The sequence below is a fragment of the Pollachius pollachius genome, assembly GCF_949987615.1.
Source record: "Pollachius pollachius genome assembly, chromosome: 13".
Lineage (NCBI taxonomy): Eukaryota > Metazoa > Chordata > Actinopteri > Gadiformes > Gadidae > Pollachius > Pollachius pollachius.
Genome location: NC_136946.1, coordinates 14,455,140 through 14,474,833, shown reverse-complemented (window position 1 = coordinate 14,474,833; position 19,694 = coordinate 14,455,140). Strand labels below are relative to the sequence as shown.

Below are 19,694 nucleotides of genomic sequence, written 5' to 3'. Positions count from 1 at the left end.
TACACACACACAGATGAGCACACGCACACATGAGCACACACGCATACACAGGTACACACATACACAAACACAAGCACACACACACACAAACACATGCATGAACACACACACGCACACACAGACACACACACACACAAACACATGCACGGAATGAAGCACGGGAGATTGATGGATGGATGTGTGTGGGTGAGAAAGAGGGGATTTACGTGAAAGAGTTATTTGACGCGCTGACACTTCCCCAACAATAAGGCACTTGGCCTGGAACACGGTGGCGGCCATATGTCGATTGCGCCCTGAGCGAGACACACAATCTCTCAGCCAATCTCCCAGTGTACAGTCTCTTTGGTAACGCGCTCCCGCGTGATCCGCAAATTGCCGACTGTCAAAACGCAACAACCCGACACGCAGAAAACAAACACACACAAACACACACAGACACACGTACGAAAACATGCACGCATGCATGTGTGTCTGACAGTGAGTGTGAGTGTTTGTGTGTGTGTGTCAAGAAAAATCGGAAAGTACTCAGTAATACGAAGAAAATAAACGCAACACTGCCTTGACAGTTATCGATATGGGACAAACGTCAAGCAGTGAGCACATAAACAGCCAGCCGCCAGGCCACCGGGTAGATCTTAAGGTTTAAGAGATTACAATGTCTGCTCAGGCGCGCCTCTGTACTTTGCACCCCACAGGGACCGGTGGGCTCGTTTAACCCTCAATGTTTTTTGGGGGGGGGGGGGATTTTATTTATGTTTCTCCCCCATATCATGAGGCCGACACTCTCTCTGGGCTTTTAATTTACTGCTATTTACGAGGAGGAGGTAGCGGTGTGGAGGGGGAAGCAAAGAATAGAACAAGGTAAAAAATAAGTGGGCTTAAAAATAGGCGCCTGGGCGCTTTTTGGCAAGGCATTCCTGGCACTGCCGCAACCTTCTTTATGCGAGGCGCAGCGCGGTGATCACACACCGATATAAGCGGTGAGACAAGAACAGGACTGAAACACGCATAAAGAAGGGGGGGGGGGGGGGTGCTTTGTATTTGTGTGTTCTGCAGAAGAATTGTTGTTTTGTTTTAAATAAACTGGGTCAGCAGATCATAGGAAATGCACTTTAGACGTCGGTGTTGATGGGTAGAGGTAGTAGGGGTAGGGGGTGGGGGTGGGGGGGACACTATACATAGAGGAGTGGAAAAACCTGAAGCACCACCTTCACTAGATGGCACTGTTTGCTTTACAGACACAAATGCAGCAACAGCTCTCTGTGTGCACGTACGCGTGTGTGTATACGATGTAATGGGAAGGGATACAAAGAGCCAGCGGGTCTGTATATGCTCACAATGTATTTGGACGGAATATGTATGAGTGTGTATTCGATATCAGGGCGGGTGAAACTGCCCTGACAGAAAAGCAAAATATAACAGTCTATTCTGTATGTTCGAGACCCAATGCAAGATATGGTTGCAGACCAAATCGCGCCCATGCATACGCGCCTGATTTCCAAAGCGATGCAGTAGTCAGACAGAGAATAATAATATTCTGGGAGGGTGTCGCTAATTTCTCCTTTCTATCGAGCCAATTAGAAGCCGTTCTCTTGACTTATGTCTTCTGCCACAATGCTGCCCTGATTGTGTCTATAGTCTGCGATTTTCGGGTGTGTTTGTGTGTGTGTATGTGTGTGTCTGTGTGTGTGTGAGTGCGTGTGTTTGTGTGTGTGTGTGTGTGTATGTGTGTGTGTGGGTGCGAGCTTGCCGACATGCGCGCGCGTATGTGTAAGTGTATTTACTAACATCAAAACCAGACGACTGGTCGATAAACACTGCAGAGAAAATGACAAAGTCTAAAAGGTGTTTATGGAACGCATGGACGTGCTCGAGCATGTGCACGCACACACACACACACACACACACAGAAGCTTTGTGGTCTTTGTCTGCTGTGTGTGTGTGTGTGTGTGTGTGTGTGTGTGTGTGTGTGTGTGTGTGTGTGTGTGTGTGTGTGGACTGGCGGCCTGGCTTCCATACTCCTGCCAGAGAGGTTAGACTTAATGACACGGTATGGAAGAAGAGAGGAGAGGAGGAGGAGGAGGAGGAGGAGGAGGATGGAGGGGTGGACGGGGGGGAAGGAGAAAGGGTTGGAAGGGAAGGGAAGAAAATTGGGAGGCAGAAGGGACAGAGGAGCGATAAGAAGGAAGGAAGGAAGTAACATTAAGGAAATAGAGAACAGAGGAATACAACACAAGGAGAGAGAGGAAAGGGAGAGGGACGGAGGGAAAGAGGACAAAGGGCAGCAAGAGAGAGAAAGAGAAAGAGAGAGAGAGAGAGAGAGAGAGAAAGAGAGAAAGAAAGGAAGAAAGAAAGAAAGAGAAAAATAGAGAGAGAGAGAGAGAGAGAGAGAGAGTGAGATAAAGAGAGAGTCTGAGAAAGATAGTGAAAGAGAGATAGTAAAAGAGAGAGAGAGATAGCGAAAGGTGAGAGAGAGATAGACGCAGATAGTAAGAAAAAGATAGATAGAGATTGTGATAGAGCGAGATAGAGAAAGAGAAGCTTGATCCTGAACAGTGGGCGAGCGCTAGAGCTAGCGAGAAAGACAGAGTCATAGAGGCCGATAGAGAGAGGCAGAACCACAGAACAGACAGACGGGCAGCCACACAGACACCCACCGCCACCAGGCAGTTCTCCACGAAGGGGGTGAGCATGTGCGGCCGGATGGTGACCATGATGTCCCTGAAGTCCAGGGCGGAGATGGCGCCGCTGCGGCCGCCGTCCCGCTGCACGAAGGCCTGCCGCGCGTGCTCTCGCTGCATCTCCTGTGGAGGAGGAGGGGGCAACAGGAAGTCATCATCTGCATCAGCATCGCCAACACTGAGGCACACGGGTGTAGATGCCATGTAATGGCGAAGGGGGAAGTTATAAGGGGGGTCACACGCACACATACAAATACAAATTTCCAAACCATTGTATTATATGCAACAGGAGTCTGCTGGGTGGTTTCAATCTTCTTACCTGGTACCACCCCGACTGATCTGACTGCCCCCCCCCCCCCCCCCCCCCCCCCCCCCCCCACACACACACACACACACACACACACACACACAACCTACAGAGAACACTCAGGAGACACACAGACGCACACACACACACACACACCCAGGCAATCTGTCTAATCACGCTACTGCTCACTTTATCTGCTTCTGACAAACACAAACACAAAACACACACACAAGGTAAATAACTAACACTCACACACACACACACACACACACACACACACGTGCAGTGTGTATAAGTCCAGAGGGACGACAGACGGCTGTGGTAGGGAGTGCTCCCACAAGGCCCTTGAAATTAGCAGCCATTATCAGTACCTGCAACCACAAGTCTGCAGAGAGACAGTCAACAAACCGCCGCTCACACAACACAGAGACGGCGGTTGGAGGACACATCCCTCTGCTCACACAACACAGAGACCAGGAGGGTGGAGGACACATCCCTCTGCTCACACAACACAGAGACCAGGAGGGTGGAGGACACATCCCTCTGCTCACACAACACAGAGACCAGGAGGGTGGAGGACACATCCCTCTGCTCACACAACACCGAGACCAGGAGGGTGGAGGACACATCCCTCTGCTCACACAACACCGAGACCAGGAGGGTGGAGGACACATCCCTCTGCTCACACAACACCGAGACCAGGAGGGTGGAGGACACATCCCTCTGCTCACACAACACCGAGACCAGGAGGGTGGAGGACACATCCCTCTGCTCACACAACACCGAGACCAGGAGGGTGGAGGACACATCCCTCTGCTCACACAACACCGAGACCAGGAGGGTGGAGGACACATCCCTCTGCTCACACAACACCGAGACCAGGAGGGTGGAGGACACATCCCTCTGCTCACACAACACCGCGACCAGGAGGTTGGAGGACACATCCCTCTGCTCACACAACACCGAGACCAGGAGGGTGGAGGACACATCCCTCTGCTCACACAACACAGAGACCAGGAGGGTGGAGGACACATCCCTCTGCTCACACAACACAGAGACCAGGAGGGTGGAGGACACATCCCTCTGCTCACACAACACAGAGACCAGGAGGGTGGAGGACACATCCTCACACAACACCCTCAGAAGAGATGACAGACAGCGACCCAAACTCATTATCTTTATATTATATATTCCTGACTTGCTAGTGCACTAGCCATGTAAGCAATACTCCTCGTAGTGATCCGGGTTAGAGTCCCTGCTACTCTTACATGTCATTCCCACCCTCTTTTAAACCGCTTTCCCGTCTAGCTTTACTCTCCTGTCCTTAAAGCTAAAACAAGACCACCCAAATATATATTTGTTCCTTGTTAAACATAGCAAAAATCTGAGCTGTGCACACACAAGTGAAGGGACATTGGGGGTTGGTTTGGTGGTTGGGTGTTGTTGAGTCAGTGTCCAGTGTCTCTGCGTGGCTTGGGAGTTTCAAAGGAACATTCATGGAGACGAAGAGTGTGCATTAAGCCACAGAGGAGTACGGGTGAATGACTCACTGCAGCATAAAGGGTTAACTCACTCTCCACTGCCTTATGCTGGAGATACAACGCAATAATCACAGACAATGAATGACTTGTCGTCGCTGCTTCGGTGGCCTCCCCTCATGTTTATGTTGACATTCATTAAAGTGATGCTCTCCTCTCGCCCCTCTTTGCTGTAGTGCAAATTGTCGCGACAATGTAAACGATTACTTCACATTAAAAAGATCACTTGCCAAGTGAAATATCCAACGTATTCAACCCTTAATCTAATACACATAAAAACAAAATGCGATTCATGAGATCTTGTTCAAATGATTTGTAACCACAAGCAGCCTTGCATATAAATTGATTAACTCTGACATTTATTGCGGGTTAATGAGCCTGAACGTGTCCTCCGGGGCTGTGATCCAGATGAGCCATCCGAGATGCGGAGCTGACATTTACATTGCAAAGCTGAGTGGCGCCCAGTGTGGAAAAATAAGAGGGGTGAAAATAAAAAAGGCGGCAGATCTGGCGGGCTTGTGTCAGTATCACCTGTGAGCACCGTGGGGGGCTGGGGGAGGGGCCGGGCTGGCTGGCAAGAAGTAAGTTGAAGTCGGAGGAATAAATAGACAAATTGGCCCATAAAAGCACACACACACACACATGCACACACACATGCACACACACACACACACACACACGCACACACACACACAAACAAAGGCACATGCACGTAAATGCATACGCCCACACGTGCACGCACTCATGACTGCAAATGCACATACACACACACACACACACACCCATGCACCCACACAGACACACACACTCACACACAGACTCATGCACACACACACACACACACACACACATACAATCACTGAGTAAACAAGGTGAGATTTTCAGCCTCCAGACTTGGTGAGCATCCGACTGGATGCCTCCGTGTTTGTGAGTAGGGTTGGATCGCAAGCCAGAGGAATAAACCGCACAGGAGGGAGGGGGGGGGGACAGCTGAATCCTAAAAAGCCAAAACAAAAAGAGAACCAGATGAGAAATGTGTTTGTGATCCGTGTTCGTGTGCAAGCGCACGTCCAATTTCATGTGTTGTGTTTGTTGTTTGTGAGCATATGTGTGTGTGTGTATGTGTGTGTGTGTGTGTGTGTGTGTGTGTGTGCGTGTGTGTGTGTGTGTGTGTGTGCGTGTGTGTGTGTGTGTGTGTGTTTGTGAAATGAAAGAAAGACAAAATAATAGCAGATACATCCATTCTAGCTCTCGAGCTGGCCATGTTGAGAATCTGGAGGACCATGAAAGAACCACACGCAGCAACAACACAACCATAGTCTCGGGGGATAGGGGAGGGCGGGCAGTTGTTTAACATACTGAGCCTGCTAAAACCTTAACCTGTTGCAACTGTAGGAGGGGTCTTCAGGGAAATGGCTCTCACTCAGAGGAAGCGGCCCGATGGCCAGCCGGCGGACATTTTAAGCCGTGGAGATAAAACAGCGAACAAGGAGGTTCCGTGAGTTCTGTCATTTTGTTTGCTGCGGGATTGCACGGGAAACACGTCATTAAGAAACCGTTTGTTTTTTCCACGTCCAATGATTCGAGTTGGAAGCCTCCCCCTCTTCCTTTCCAGTTTTCTGATTCCGCTCAACGGGAGTTGCGGCTACCAGAAGAGACAGAACCATCTTAACTTACGTGCAGGATGTGCCTCTGAGCCATCTGCATAGCGTTATCATATCAGTCCCCCCCCCTCCCGGGTAGAGGAGTCCCGTTATCATCCCGTGGATACTCCGATGTTCGTATTCTTTTTGAGTGTTTGCGTGAGGGTTCGAACGCAGTGTCTCCTTCCACGCAATTCCAAATATTCTGTCTCGGCCTGTAGGTTTGTGCGCTTGGCTCTACGGACACGCGTTCCCATAGGTGGAGGAGCAGCACACTGCAACAGCTCTGACCACGCATGCACTCAGCCCGTTGGACGACTTCCACGCATGAGACGGGAAAAATGCATGTAATTGGTGAGAATCTCTGGCTTCCATCGAAACAGTAATTGGCCAGAGAGGGAGAAGAGAGAGCGAGAGAGAGAGGGAGAGAGAGAGAGAGACAGAGAGAGAGAGGGAGAGAGAGAGAGAGAGAGAGAGAGAGAGAGAGAGAGAGAGAGAGAGAGAGAGAGAGAGAAAGAGAGAGAAAGAGAGAGAAAGTCATCGTGAGGAATGTGCGGCATAACCGTTTTTTGGCCAATAATCCCGTACTGTGAAACATCTGGCAGCGCCATGGTTATCATGGCGAAATGGACACAGAAAAAACATCCGTGTTGGACATGAGGGATGGCAAGGGAGATGGTGGGAGGTTGGGTGTTTTGGGGAGTTTTATGAGACCCAGCAATGGGAATAAAAGAGGTCAGCTCTTATATCTGGTATTTTAGAACCATAACATAACATAATCATAACACAATTTGAACATGGTTACAGGTATCCATTCAGGGCCATTGAATTACTATATAAAGGAAAGGGAGTGTAGGTCTCTGTTTGCTTGGAATGGATTCAAATGGCGGTGAATTAATCAAGGACATGCCCTTAATGGCCATTGCCATGGAATTAAATTGTGCTAGGTTTGGGTATACTGTGTGTTGAGTCATGTGTCATGCATGTAGCATTGCACAACTACATGCTTTTCGTTTGGGCTCCTGACAGTCATTATGGGCACCAAGGAACCCTCAGGAGGTTTGATTCCCCTCCTTGAGTTTGACTGCATACTGCAGAACATCTCTTTAATGGAGCAGCTCATACAGATTTATTTTCACAGGACATTCGTTGCCCGACGCCTCATCTCCACTGAACCATCAAGAACACTGTATTGTATGACAGCAGACTTTCCAACCAAAACATATTCTCTCATTCAAGAACAAATATAAATTCTTTGTTATCACATAAAGTTCATCTGCTTCATAATTGGCCTCAATTTATCTAAGCCCAAAACAACCTCAAACCTATTCGGATAATCATCCAGGAGGAATCCACTGGAAGCGGCCAAGTATAAAGACGATCATAAAATCCCTGATCATTATAATCTTTTCAAAAACATCAAAGTATGTACTAGTTTTGTTGCGACGCCTACTACTCCTCTCTAGCGAACGCGGCGGGTATCTCGTGCCGAGCGAGCGCTTTTGTTTCTCCAGGCAGTTTTTCCCCCCCTCAGCCAGCCATGAGATGATCAAATGCAGCAAGCAGCCACGGCGGAAATGTGCATGTTCAGGGTAAAACAATGAGCACCGTTGGCTGCCGGCCTGCTGGCGCACTGCTGTGAGAAGAAGCTGGGAAAACCACTGACTGACCGACCGACCGACTGACTGACTGCCAGACTGAGTGACTGAGAACCAGGATCGCTGTCAAACTTTGAGTTACGGCGTCTATACCTGCAACAACGCCGCACGATGCGGCATGCAAGGACTCGCATGTTGCATGAGACTACCACAGGACGGAAGCCGTGCACGCAGATGGGACAAGCAACACTGGCACACCCTCCACCACGTACAGCAGGGACAGAGAGGAGAGTGTGCGGAAAGATGGGGAAGGTGAACACAATGAGGCAGGCGACATGCGCACACACACACGCACACTAAAAACATACAACAATATCTCAATATCCCCATGCGTCCCACTCACTGTATGCGAGACATCTGGTCTCGGTTAAATGTAATATAAAAAGCTCATTCAGATACATGGTGAGTGTGGATGCAAAGTTGGCACGCATCGGCCCCTCTTTCATTGAGAACACCTCCCCCCCGCCCCCCACCACCATCACCTCACCCCCTCCACCTCTCATTGCTCAGGCCTGATTTAAGTCTAGACATCATATTGGAAAATGGCTTGCACGCCACAAATACACCAGAAATGTCCCCAGCACCACTAGCATTATAACATTTATGGAGGTGAAAGTGTTCCTGTACCTGGGGTTAGCGTGAGCGCACCGCTGCGGTTGCTAGGTGCGCGTCAGCTAATGGAAAACAAATGCTGACAGTGTAGCAAACAGAAAAACCTCAGTGTTTCATTAACGAGTAATCCTCTCAATGTGGAGAGACCCGAGTTTGAAAGCTATATGGCCGAGGGGTGTGTGGGAGGGTGTGTGTGTGTGTGTGTGACAGAGTGTATGTGTGACGAACATACATACAAGGATGGACGGACGGGTGCACGGACAGACGGATGGACAGACAGACAGACCAGACAGGTAAGCGGATCGGCCGACACGACGGACAGAAAGGACAAACCAGGCAGACAGACATTCATATTGACAGACGGACAGATATAACCGACAGTAAGACAAAGAGACAGGCAGACAGACAGTCAGAGAGACGTTCCACCCACCAGGAGGAACTGAGTGAATTCCCCGTAGGTCAGGTGCCTGCTGTGCCTGCTGCCAAAGTGCAGGCGCATGAACTCACAGTCCCAATTGAAGGGGATGTGCTGGTGGATGGTGGTCTGACTGAAGACTTGCTTCACATCCTCTGCAAGAGAAACACAACACACACAACACCATTAGATACATGCTTTATATTAAATGTGGTGTGCTGACGTGATCATGTCAGGTAGGGAGGATACCTGACCGGATTTAAATATATATTGCAATTGATTTACTAATACAACAAATCCATAAATTATCAATAATAATTTCATGAATTGGCATGAAGTACTTTTTTATGCTTTTAGCTTGTCCAGGCTAAATAGAAACATTTTAGGACTTTATTCCTTAATTCATAACATGCAACCCAAAACAAACTGCTACAGCCGCTACATTTTGCTTGTCTCCTCTATAACTGAACCTTTCCTAGCAATTTCTACATTTGAGGGTCTCATTATATGTATATTTCTCTACATAATGCACACCTAAATATCGGCGAGGGAAAGAAAATCATGTTGGGATTAATTATGAGCGAGGTGTTAAGTCCTAAACTACGATCCTAAAGGGCCTAGGGGCGAGAGAGTGGATTTTCTAAAAGGCTGCCTTGGCTCCCACATTGTGTTTTCCCCTGCAAACCTTGTACAGCTTCTGCAGAGACACTGAACATGAGTCCCAAATTACAGCCTTACTGGAGAAACAAAAACAAACCAATAGGGCGACCTGTTTCTTATTACCAAACAAGCCACGCTTCTGAACTAAGCCTAGTAGGGATACGGGGGGAAGAAACAATTTGACAAAAAAAGAGAACTAAAAATCGAGAGAGTGCCAGAGATAGAAAGAGAGTGTGAGTGAGTGAGTGAGTGAGCGATTGAACCAGAAAAGGTGATGCTTTCTCTGCCGCCAGGCAATATTGCTTGAAGAAGAAGGAGAAGAAACACAGCTCTGGCAGTTTTTTTCTTATTATTTTTTTACACTTTAATGAGGCAATAAATATACAGGGTCTAACTCCTTAAAGGATATGAAGGTGTAGGGCCGCGCAGAGCCCGCCATTTATATTATCAACTTTTATAGACATGTCAACACTCCACTCTTTTCTTTTTTCTCCACGATTTTCTGGCTGAAATACAGTTGCATTTCACATGCTTAAGATGTTTCAATTTTATGAACTCTATATTCCCCCCCACCCCCCCCCCCCCGAATTATGGATTTATTTTGAGTCAGGCGTGAAGAAACAAGAAATAAAGCTGCATTGAAACCCCCTTTAAAGTTGGGGTAATGGCCGTCGCGAGTTTTACAGAAATGACTCTTGACGCTTATTATCAAATAATAAATGGCCGTGCAGAGCGTAATGAAATCAGAAAGAAGCCGGGTGCAGCCGTTCGCTGTTTGGAAAAACAAACAGGGCTTCAATGGAGCCTAGGCCAACGCAATGAAGGCTTTTAATAGGCAATAAAGCTGTGAGTCGTTACATAGGTGGACGGCCGCAAGAACTTCAATCTCCACCGTCGCCAAGGCGAGCTGCCGAGTGGGTGAGGAGAGGGAGGGAAATACTGTGATTTGTCACAATAAAGCAACTATGACAAGTCCATCATCTCAGTCACAAGTTATTCGCCCTGTGCAAAGTGAAATGGCAGCCCGACCTGTGTGACAGACACTGTAGTTGCAGTGTTTGCGAATGCCATAATGCCTCGTAATGTTTTTCATGCAATTTTCCACTTGTGCGAGAGTCTGCCGCTCGCTCACAACAGCCACTGGGATATTCATTAACCTTTGGGAGAGGCAAAAAAACAACAGACCTTTTAATTGCCCCCGAGACAACGTCACTCTTATTTATCCTTTTAAATATGAACATTTACATATGTGCATATATAATCAGGCATAATGAACTCACTGCTCGTCGAAGCCAACAATTAAAACGAAATTCACTTACTCTCCCCCTGTTTACGAGTGCAACGTGTGCGGCGCATTTCAAATGAGCACTAATGTGCCCAACACCTCGCACACCTACAGAACACCGGCATTAGGCTTGTTTAAATCAATTAGGCAAATGGGAGAAATACGCTAACGAGCATAAAAGTCTTCTTCACCGCTACGCCAGGTTTCTGAGTTCAGACGCCAATCAGCCAAATCTACCGCCGTCCACCCCCACATCCTAACACCACATCATAACACCACATCATAGCACCCATCCCTGGACGCACACACTAGTACACACACACACATCCACACCTCAAAACATGCATGTCACCCAGGGTCCAAAATGTACTTTTCCAGTTAGCCTTATACCTGCCAAGGTGAAAAATATTTTCTAAGCCAAGCAATCGCTTTAATATTCAGCCCTGAATTGTTTTACCAGCCAAACGGTCGAGTCTATCCGCCCATCATTTCGGACCCTGACGTCACCTGTAACAGCGCCTTCCCTCCAGCTATTTAGTTTTAGTTTAGTTTATTTGTTTATAGTTTTGTGGACAGTCCCCTTTGAGAAGGAGCAGCTTTAGCCTATTTGGCTAATTTCCAGCTGCAGTCCCCTATACTCCTTCACACTCATTTGTATGAAATTCAGAATGGAAAACACAAGTCTGATATTCTGTTCCTCAGGCATTACTCGGCTTAAAATAAATTGAAACGTCGCATTCAGGACTTCATCAAAGATTGTGAGTTCTGCTCGCGGTATGACAATGTGTTGTCATACCGAAATGCTAGTCGCTCTGCATGATGTGCAGGGCGTGTTTTTTCTCCGCACTGAGAGGCCTTAGTTCCATTAAGTGTAGCATAGCATTGAACACATCTGTTACATGTAAATGTCAGAATCCATAGTGGGCTGCTTTATGGTTGCATAACACAGATTCTGCCACTTTAACACACAAAGCTAAAGTAACCTATGTCTCCACTCTGTTGTCTGCTGAGTGTCAGGTGTACCTGTCCTTCAAAGCATCGAGGCGGGGGGGGGTTGCTTACCAAAAGTGGTCATCCCGATTCCTGCTTTGTCGAACAAGAGGAAGGCCACCATGAAGAGGGCGTCGGGGGCACACAGCACAGACTCGAAAGCCAGGAACTCCTGGAAGGAGATCAACCTAAGAGGAGACAGAGGGATTCAGAAGATTACACTTCTCTGCTACTCTACAAAGGATGTGTATTAGTTCTCATAGTGAACACTGCCAAGTGTTGCTCCAACATATAGAGCTAGTACTCATACCTGAAGAGGGCAAATATTTTAGTTATTTATATTACATTATATATTTATTGAGGTTTATTGGATTCAATTTAACATCTCACGATAATTATACTTGAGGAAAGAATGAAATGGATAATGTGTTGTTTCTATTATATATGTCACGTGTGACATCCATAGACTGCTCAAATACACACCAAACCTTGTGCTTAATTACCGCAAGTTAAAACCGAGATGAATTCAAATCTGCATGTTGGCTCAGGTGAAAGCGCTGCATTAAACGTCCAACAACAATGTAATGATTGTCTCCCGGTGGTATAGCCGCACACTTAGCAACAGCTTTTCAATCTGTTCCTTGTGTAATTCAGGAGGTCTTTTATCCAGTAGTCTATTATCCCATATCATAACTCCATCCAGCGTTACAGCAAGAAAACAGTTTAAAAAACTCAGCGTGGGTTGCCTGTCTGACTTGGCAGCTGGCACAGAGGACCAACTTTAAACCTTAATGTGAAGTTTTTTCTTTGCCCTGTGCCATTTTAAACAAGCAGGCAAGCGTCCAGAGCCAGCTAGGGAAATTCCGCAATAAAAAAGCATCATAATTGAATACAATATGAGCAACAGCTTGAAATTATCAATGTGTCAAGGCATAACAATATTCATCACTGTTGCATTATCCACCTCTCCATCTGACTGACAAAGGGATGATGGATAGATGGCTGGATCGGAGGATGGGTAGGTAGTAGACATGGTAAGGTGGGTGGTTTGTGGATGGACGTGTGGTGGGGTGGATGAAGGGGGGGCTGGTTGGCTGGATGGATAGACGGACAGATGGACAGATTATTGGATGGATGGATGGGTGGGTGGATGGCCGAGTGGGTTGAATGGAAGGATGAATGGACCCCAAGGTGGCATTTGAACTCTGACCCCCAGCTCCTAGCTGTCACAAGTCCATTATGGAGCTCACAAATGGAAGCAGTAATCCCAGCAGGGGTCACTGGTAATGACCCGTCCCCAGAGCCTACATCTATTAAATCTATTTCAATTTCCACCGCACTAGTGAGGGGAGCAATCATTGCCTTTTCCTTGTTGCTGTAATTAATTATGTTTCATTTTAGAGGGAGAGAGGTTTGTGAGGGCCTGCGATAGTGGTGATCTTTGTGAGTCACTAGTAAGGGGGGTAACTCACATATGCAAGAGTGGTTACTACCTTTGAGTGTGTTTGTGTGTGTGCGTGTGTGTTTGTGTTTGTGTGTGTGTTTGTTTGTTTGTTTGTTGGTGTGTGAAGACAAAAATGTAGAGAAAAAAGAGACACATTCATGAGAATCACAGAGTTCACATGATATTGGGTGTTGAATCTGGGCTGGTCAGCAGAGATTACAGCTGCAGCCTTCCTTTCAGATCACATAAAGCTCAGACAAACTGGGCACCTCAAATTACCCAGCAGGTGTGACTGGTGTGTGAAGATGACTCAATGAAAGACCGGTGACAGGGTGTTTCCTCATCTCACACACAATAGCTGTGATACGCTCTAGTCCGTCGGACACAACCCTGAACAGGAATTAGCAGGAAAAAACAAATTGTAAATTAGACCAGCACTGTTCATGGGGGAATAATGATCAGTTTGCAGGATGATGACGGATGTTCCTTAAAATTATTATTTAGTTAACAAGTGCTATAATAATAATAATAATAATAATTATTATTATTATTATTATTATTATTATTATTATTATTATTATTATTATTATTATTATTCTAATATAAAGAATACTAAAGGTAAAAAGGGTGATGCAGAAGCTATAGAAAGCAGTGGGTGAAGAGCTGGACAGTATAAAGATTCCCACATGGGATGAATAGTTTTTTCCCCCTCAATTTCCATGTCTGCCACCCACCCAGACTGTGTTTCTCCTTGACATGGACTATAGGAGGAATCCATGAGCATAACTTAAAGCACTGTTGATCAACATAGGATGAATCACACACACACACACACACACACACACACACACACACACACACACACACACACACACACACACACACACACACACACACAAACAAACATGCGCACCCACACACATACAAACTATTTTTACACGCATGCAAACAAATACAAACACGCACAGACACAAAAAAACATGCACCCACACACAGGCGCACACAAACACATGAATCCTTAGAGCGTCCGTGTGTGCATGGGACTTGCCCACACACTCCTATCTATTTACGTACAACTCTTTGGCCAAGGATGACGGTTATGATGGTTGATTAGCAGCGGCATGATGACTACGAGACGATTACAATGGGAGAAGGGGAAGCCATAGCCCCTCGCAACCCAGGCTCAGCCCCATGGAGCCACTCAATAATCAGACCAACCCACGGCATCTCCCAACCATCAACTGCTATGGATCTTGTCCAGACTGGCTCAAACAAAAAAAATACACACAAAATCATGTACACACACAGTGGAGGTCAACGCAGCGCTCAAAGGTCTAATGCAATACCCCAAAGAGGAGGAGGGGGGCTGGAAACCTCCTGTACTTTCCAGGGCTCTATCAACCCAGAGAAGAGATCAGATCTGTGTATATTCTTTTTAATGTAAACACGTCTGGTTTCACTGAAAGACAAAACGCTACACTTCCTCAACGGGTTCCAAAGATTTTTGTGTGACTTTTACTGAATACAAGAAAACATGTTTTTCCATCATGGTAAACTTGCATCTTTTCATGAATTATGGGCCATAGATTAGATTGTGCGTTCATGAGTGCACAATCTGATGACAAAAGCAGGTTGATGCCTATTATAGCCTAATATGTAAATATATGTAAATGACTTGGCAGATTTACCTCAAGAGGGGAGTAGGGGGATGGGGACTGAGGGTGGAGTCCAAATTGCATATTCATAAATCTTGGCATTCTCAATAATGAGTGAAAGTAATTTCTAGCAGTTTAAACAGTTTAGAGTGGGAAAAAAAAATATCCAATAAACTACTAATTATTCAATATGGAATACATTTTAAGGGTTTCAAATGCATTCCCCAGGATGACAGCTTAAATAAGGCCACTGTTCTAGCACAAGGAGAAAAGAAAAAACAATGATAGCACTCTTAAGTTGTATATGATTGGCGGTCTGGCAACACTACACTTCCCCAACCAGTTGCCTTACCTTTCTCCATTTTCCTTTTCTTTTCTCCCTCCTTGTTGGGTCAGCCAGCTTTTATTGCCATCTATTCCCAGCAGGTAGCTAAATACACACTCCCGGACAGAAAAACCAGGCCTGGAAACATTGTTTACAGGTAACATAAAAGTATGGTGTTGTTTAGCTGGCGAGGTGATAGCCAGACAGCTCAAGGTTTTCGATAGTACAGGGTGAGAGAGCACAGAGGAGCTTCAATAATCCCCCTTTTCCGTGCATCACTGTGATGTTACTGACAGCCTTCCACCCACCTAGTACACACACACACACACACACACACACACACACACACACACACACACACACACACAAACACACACACACACACACACACAGAGTCGCAGGCAAACCCTTCCACCCCCAGCCGAACACAAAATGCATCCACACGTGCACGGACACTGAAAACACACTCACAAGCGCACTAAACACACGACCACAGTTTTCATAAACAACCTCACTACATGCCAGCACAGGTATAAATGCATGCATGCACAAAAACACACACACACACACACACACACACACACACACACACACACACACACACACACATACATACGTATGAGATCAGCTCTTCTGAATGAGGACCACGACTAGTTCAGTCCAGAAAGTCCACAGTGGCTGGAAAACCTCTATTTTCTCAGCATGATCTCTTAACAAAGTTTTTTTTAAGTTTTTTATTTTTTACTATGGGAAGCCTATTTCTCACACGAGCAGAGATTCTTCAATCAAGAAGCACCAGGGAGGAAGAGGAAAACATGGTGGAGGGGCAGGAAGTGGAACGAATAAAAAGAAAACAGCCACACTTCTGCTTTAAAGAGAGAAATATATCGAGGGACAGTAGGAAATATTTAGAGGTGGAGAAAGAGAGAGAGAGACAGAGAGAGAGAGAGTGAGATAGAAAGAAAGAGAGTTAGATACAAATAAATAGGGTGTAATAAGAAAAAAGTGACAACACAAGGTATTGAATAAGATGAGCCAATGCCTTCTTACCATGCACTGGGGAAGTCAGCGCAAACTCAAACAACAAATGGCTTTTCTCCAAACACGCTGCCCACTATAGCCATGAATGTCTATCGGCTCTCCATCTGTCTATCTATTTGCCTGTCTAACTGTCTAATTCTCCTTTTTCGCAGGAAGGTGGGAATAAAAATAAGGTGGGAAAGTGATTTCCTCCAAACCAATATTTTCCACTGTCACTGTGTCTCTGGATTTACAAAGTCACAGATGAGGAGGAAGAGAGATGGACTGCGTTGTTTACATCTCTCAACCCGGACACGTCTCAATGCTTGTTGGCTCGTGCAAACACACACAAAGACAAAATGCAGTCTCTCCAACTCTCCAATAACACGCACAAACGGACAAATCCACATGCATGGATGCATACGGGCACACACATACACACACACACACACACACACAAGCACACACACACACACACACACACACAGACACACACACACACAAATACTTGCACCTCTACTGAATCTATTTCTCCATCTGTAACTGAGCCTTACCTGGCAAAAAACAAACAGCAGCCACTACATTACCTTTCAATATACGACGGGCAACAAGATGCATTGTTAACTAATTTCAATTTTTCATGAGGGATGGACCCATACACAGATACTAAAGTGGTTGTTTTCCTTTCCTTGCCATTAGGAATTACACTGTTGGTGCTTGAGAAACAATTTGTTTATGTTTCAAGCTAACGTTAGAGTACTGATGTGGCCATTTGCTCGTCTCCGTGTCATTAACATTTCAATCTACGGCAACAAAAGGCCCTCAGTGGTGTAATCACCAAGTCCAACTAGGCCCTGTAGAACCGTTCCTATTTCACTAAGTGCATAGGTAAAATAATATTTCAAATCATCAGGGGGGAGACAGCGTGGGGCCTCGACAACATCAACTGTAAACAACTTTTCTAAAGCCCAAGGTCTGTGTATTATCGGACACAAACCGTGATCAAAAGGACAGACTTTTTTTTGTTGTTCCCAGCGGCGCCCTATATCAGTGTAAATCCCCTCTACGGATCCAAAATGAGGTTTGTATACAGAGCCTGGGCATGGGTTCCCTGTCCATTTAGCCCCTTTATAACCCTGCTGCCACGGCCACCATTTACCCTGCTCTAAAGCCTCACAATGCATGGGAGTGCCTCTGAATAGCATGGGCAATTACAGTGTGTATGTGAGTGCGTGCGGATGATTGTCTATGTCTTTTTCCCCTACTTTTTCCAACCCCTCCATAATACCAGCCCCCTTCTCCCTCTCTCTCCCCATCCCTCTCGTTTTCTGCACACAGGCAAACACGCGCACACACGCGCTCGCACACACACACACACACACACACACACACACACACACGTACGCACGCACCATGTGCACACTTCTTACCATGGACATAATAATGTGAAACTACAGAGCCATATGCACTTTGCTCTTTGTACAGACCCAGGTGGTTCCCATGGCAACGTGTTGTTTCCTCTTTTTGTTACTTACTCTAACATTTTATTACCTATCATTATGTATCATTAAATGCATACATATTAATGTAAAAAAACAAGGGAGGTGCAGTTAAGGGGGAAGAGGAGGTGTGAAATTAGGGCTGAACGCACAAAGGAAGAAAAAGGTCTGAAAAAGGTCTTTGGTGGCTTGATGTCTCATTGTTAAATAATTCAAATATGGAAGCTTGCTGCAAAAAGAATTATACCAGAGGATTCAGCTAAAACTTTAATATATTGAACGCAAAAAATAACATTTTGATAAATTATTAAAAGGACATTGCAGAGTACTTCTAACTTTAATAATCCTAGAATTGCTTTACCCAGAATTTATATATTTTTATCAGTTTTTATGTCAATAAATGTATTGATTGATTTAATAATTCCAGCATGCGTAAAACATCACATAGGCCTATATATTTTGACAAGAGATCATTATTATTATCATCATTAAGTACCTCATTCTATATATATTTGGCGATCGAATGCAATAGCGACCCAATACATAAGTGCTTTTCACAGCAGAACAGGGAAAAGTTTCTGGGTTTGAGCCCCAATGGCCCTGCAGTCTACCTGAAGGTGTCCTTGGGCAACAATTCCCAACCAACTTGTTGATTAATGACATGTTTGTAAAATATTGAATCTAAAATTTGTCTCTTTGGATAAAAGTGTCTTCTGAATGACTAAATAGGAAATGGGAAATAGGAATGATACAGTGTGATGCCAGTCACACTCTCTTTGATACGGCAGAAGGCAGTGTAATGGACTAGCTCTGTGCCTACAGCCAAGACTGAATACAGACCCATCTTTCTTCTGGTCCACCACTCCGGCCAGCAGAGTCGTCGCCCCCTCTGACAGCCTGATGTCTGTATGGGCATAGAGGAACTGGGTCACAAAGTCCTCCGGCGACATGAAGCTGCCATCATTATTCTTGATGCTGGCATACTGCAAAAAGGGGGTGCCAAAGAGAAAAGCATGCAAGGTGAGTAAACAAAGGGACCACAACAACAAAAAATCGTGGAAAATATCAAACACAAAATAGAAAATAAAATACAACCTTTTCAAAGACAGCTTTCAGCTCTGTCGGGTCGGCCCTCTTTGGCAGAACAACCTGCAACATGAAAATATAGAAATTAGACGCAGACAAAAATAATGTGGTATACACCCTCTGCTCCCATTTACTGATACACAAGTTAATAATAAGCAGCTTACAGTTATGGTAGGCCCACTTTTTTTCTCTGTTAATTTATTTTTTTATATGAATTCCTTTATTACGAGTGAGCACATCTAGGCCTTTCCAGAGCGCACTATTTGCATCCCTGTCGACCCTTTTAACTGTGTCCTATTTAATCGTCTATTAGTTGTTCTTAAAATAGTTTGTTCATAACGAATTCGTTACAAAAAACAATATTGGCCGTTTCTCATATAAATAAATAGGACGCGTTAATTAAATTCCCTTTCCGTCACGCGCACCTCTCATTCACATGCACGCACTGTCCTAAAATAATGATGCAGCAACTTATAGCAGGATTCTCCCAAGGTTAGCGTTACATTAATAATTGATATGCATGAACTGTCTAAAACGGAGACGGCAACTCGGACTATTACACAACATTGGATTAATCAGCATGGTAAGACACCCTGCGATGCCCTTGTAGCTTCGGGGAAATGACAGGTAACCAACAGGTCCTCAGGCATATTAGCCTTGTCTGTTTAAGCTAACTGGCTAGTGTAAAGCTCCAATGTCATTGCCAGATGGTCAATGTTAATCATCGGACTGTAGGTTGTGTTTGTGTTAGCTCGTTAATAAAGGGAGTACTTCCGACAACATTCCCATAGTAGCCCCTGAAATATAACTCTACGTATTATGTGCCACCTCTGAAACGTTGACTGCCAGTCAGAAACCGTAACGTTATCAATTGTT

At 45.6% G+C, this 19,694-nt stretch overlaps 1 protein-coding gene across 1 annotated transcript in view; it reads right to left on the bottom strand.

Moving 5' to 3' along the window:
- slc25a13 (solute carrier family 25 member 13) overlaps positions 1 to 19,694 on the bottom strand; it is a gene marked incomplete at both ends in the record, with an annotated part of 51,522 nt that overhangs the window by 31,798 nt on the left and 30 nt on the right. Inside the window, 5 exons of the mRNA XM_079749385.1 lie at positions 2,658 to 2,804; positions 8,870 to 9,009; positions 11,862 to 11,977; positions 18,573 to 18,715; positions 18,828 to 18,881. Coding sequence (XP_079605511.1) covers positions 2,658 to 2,804; positions 8,870 to 9,009; positions 11,862 to 11,977; positions 18,573 to 18,715; positions 18,828 to 18,881 — 600 coding nt within the window. The remainder of the gene's footprint in view (positions 1 to 2,657; positions 2,805 to 8,869; positions 9,010 to 11,861; positions 11,978 to 18,572; positions 18,716 to 18,827; positions 18,882 to 19,694) is intronic.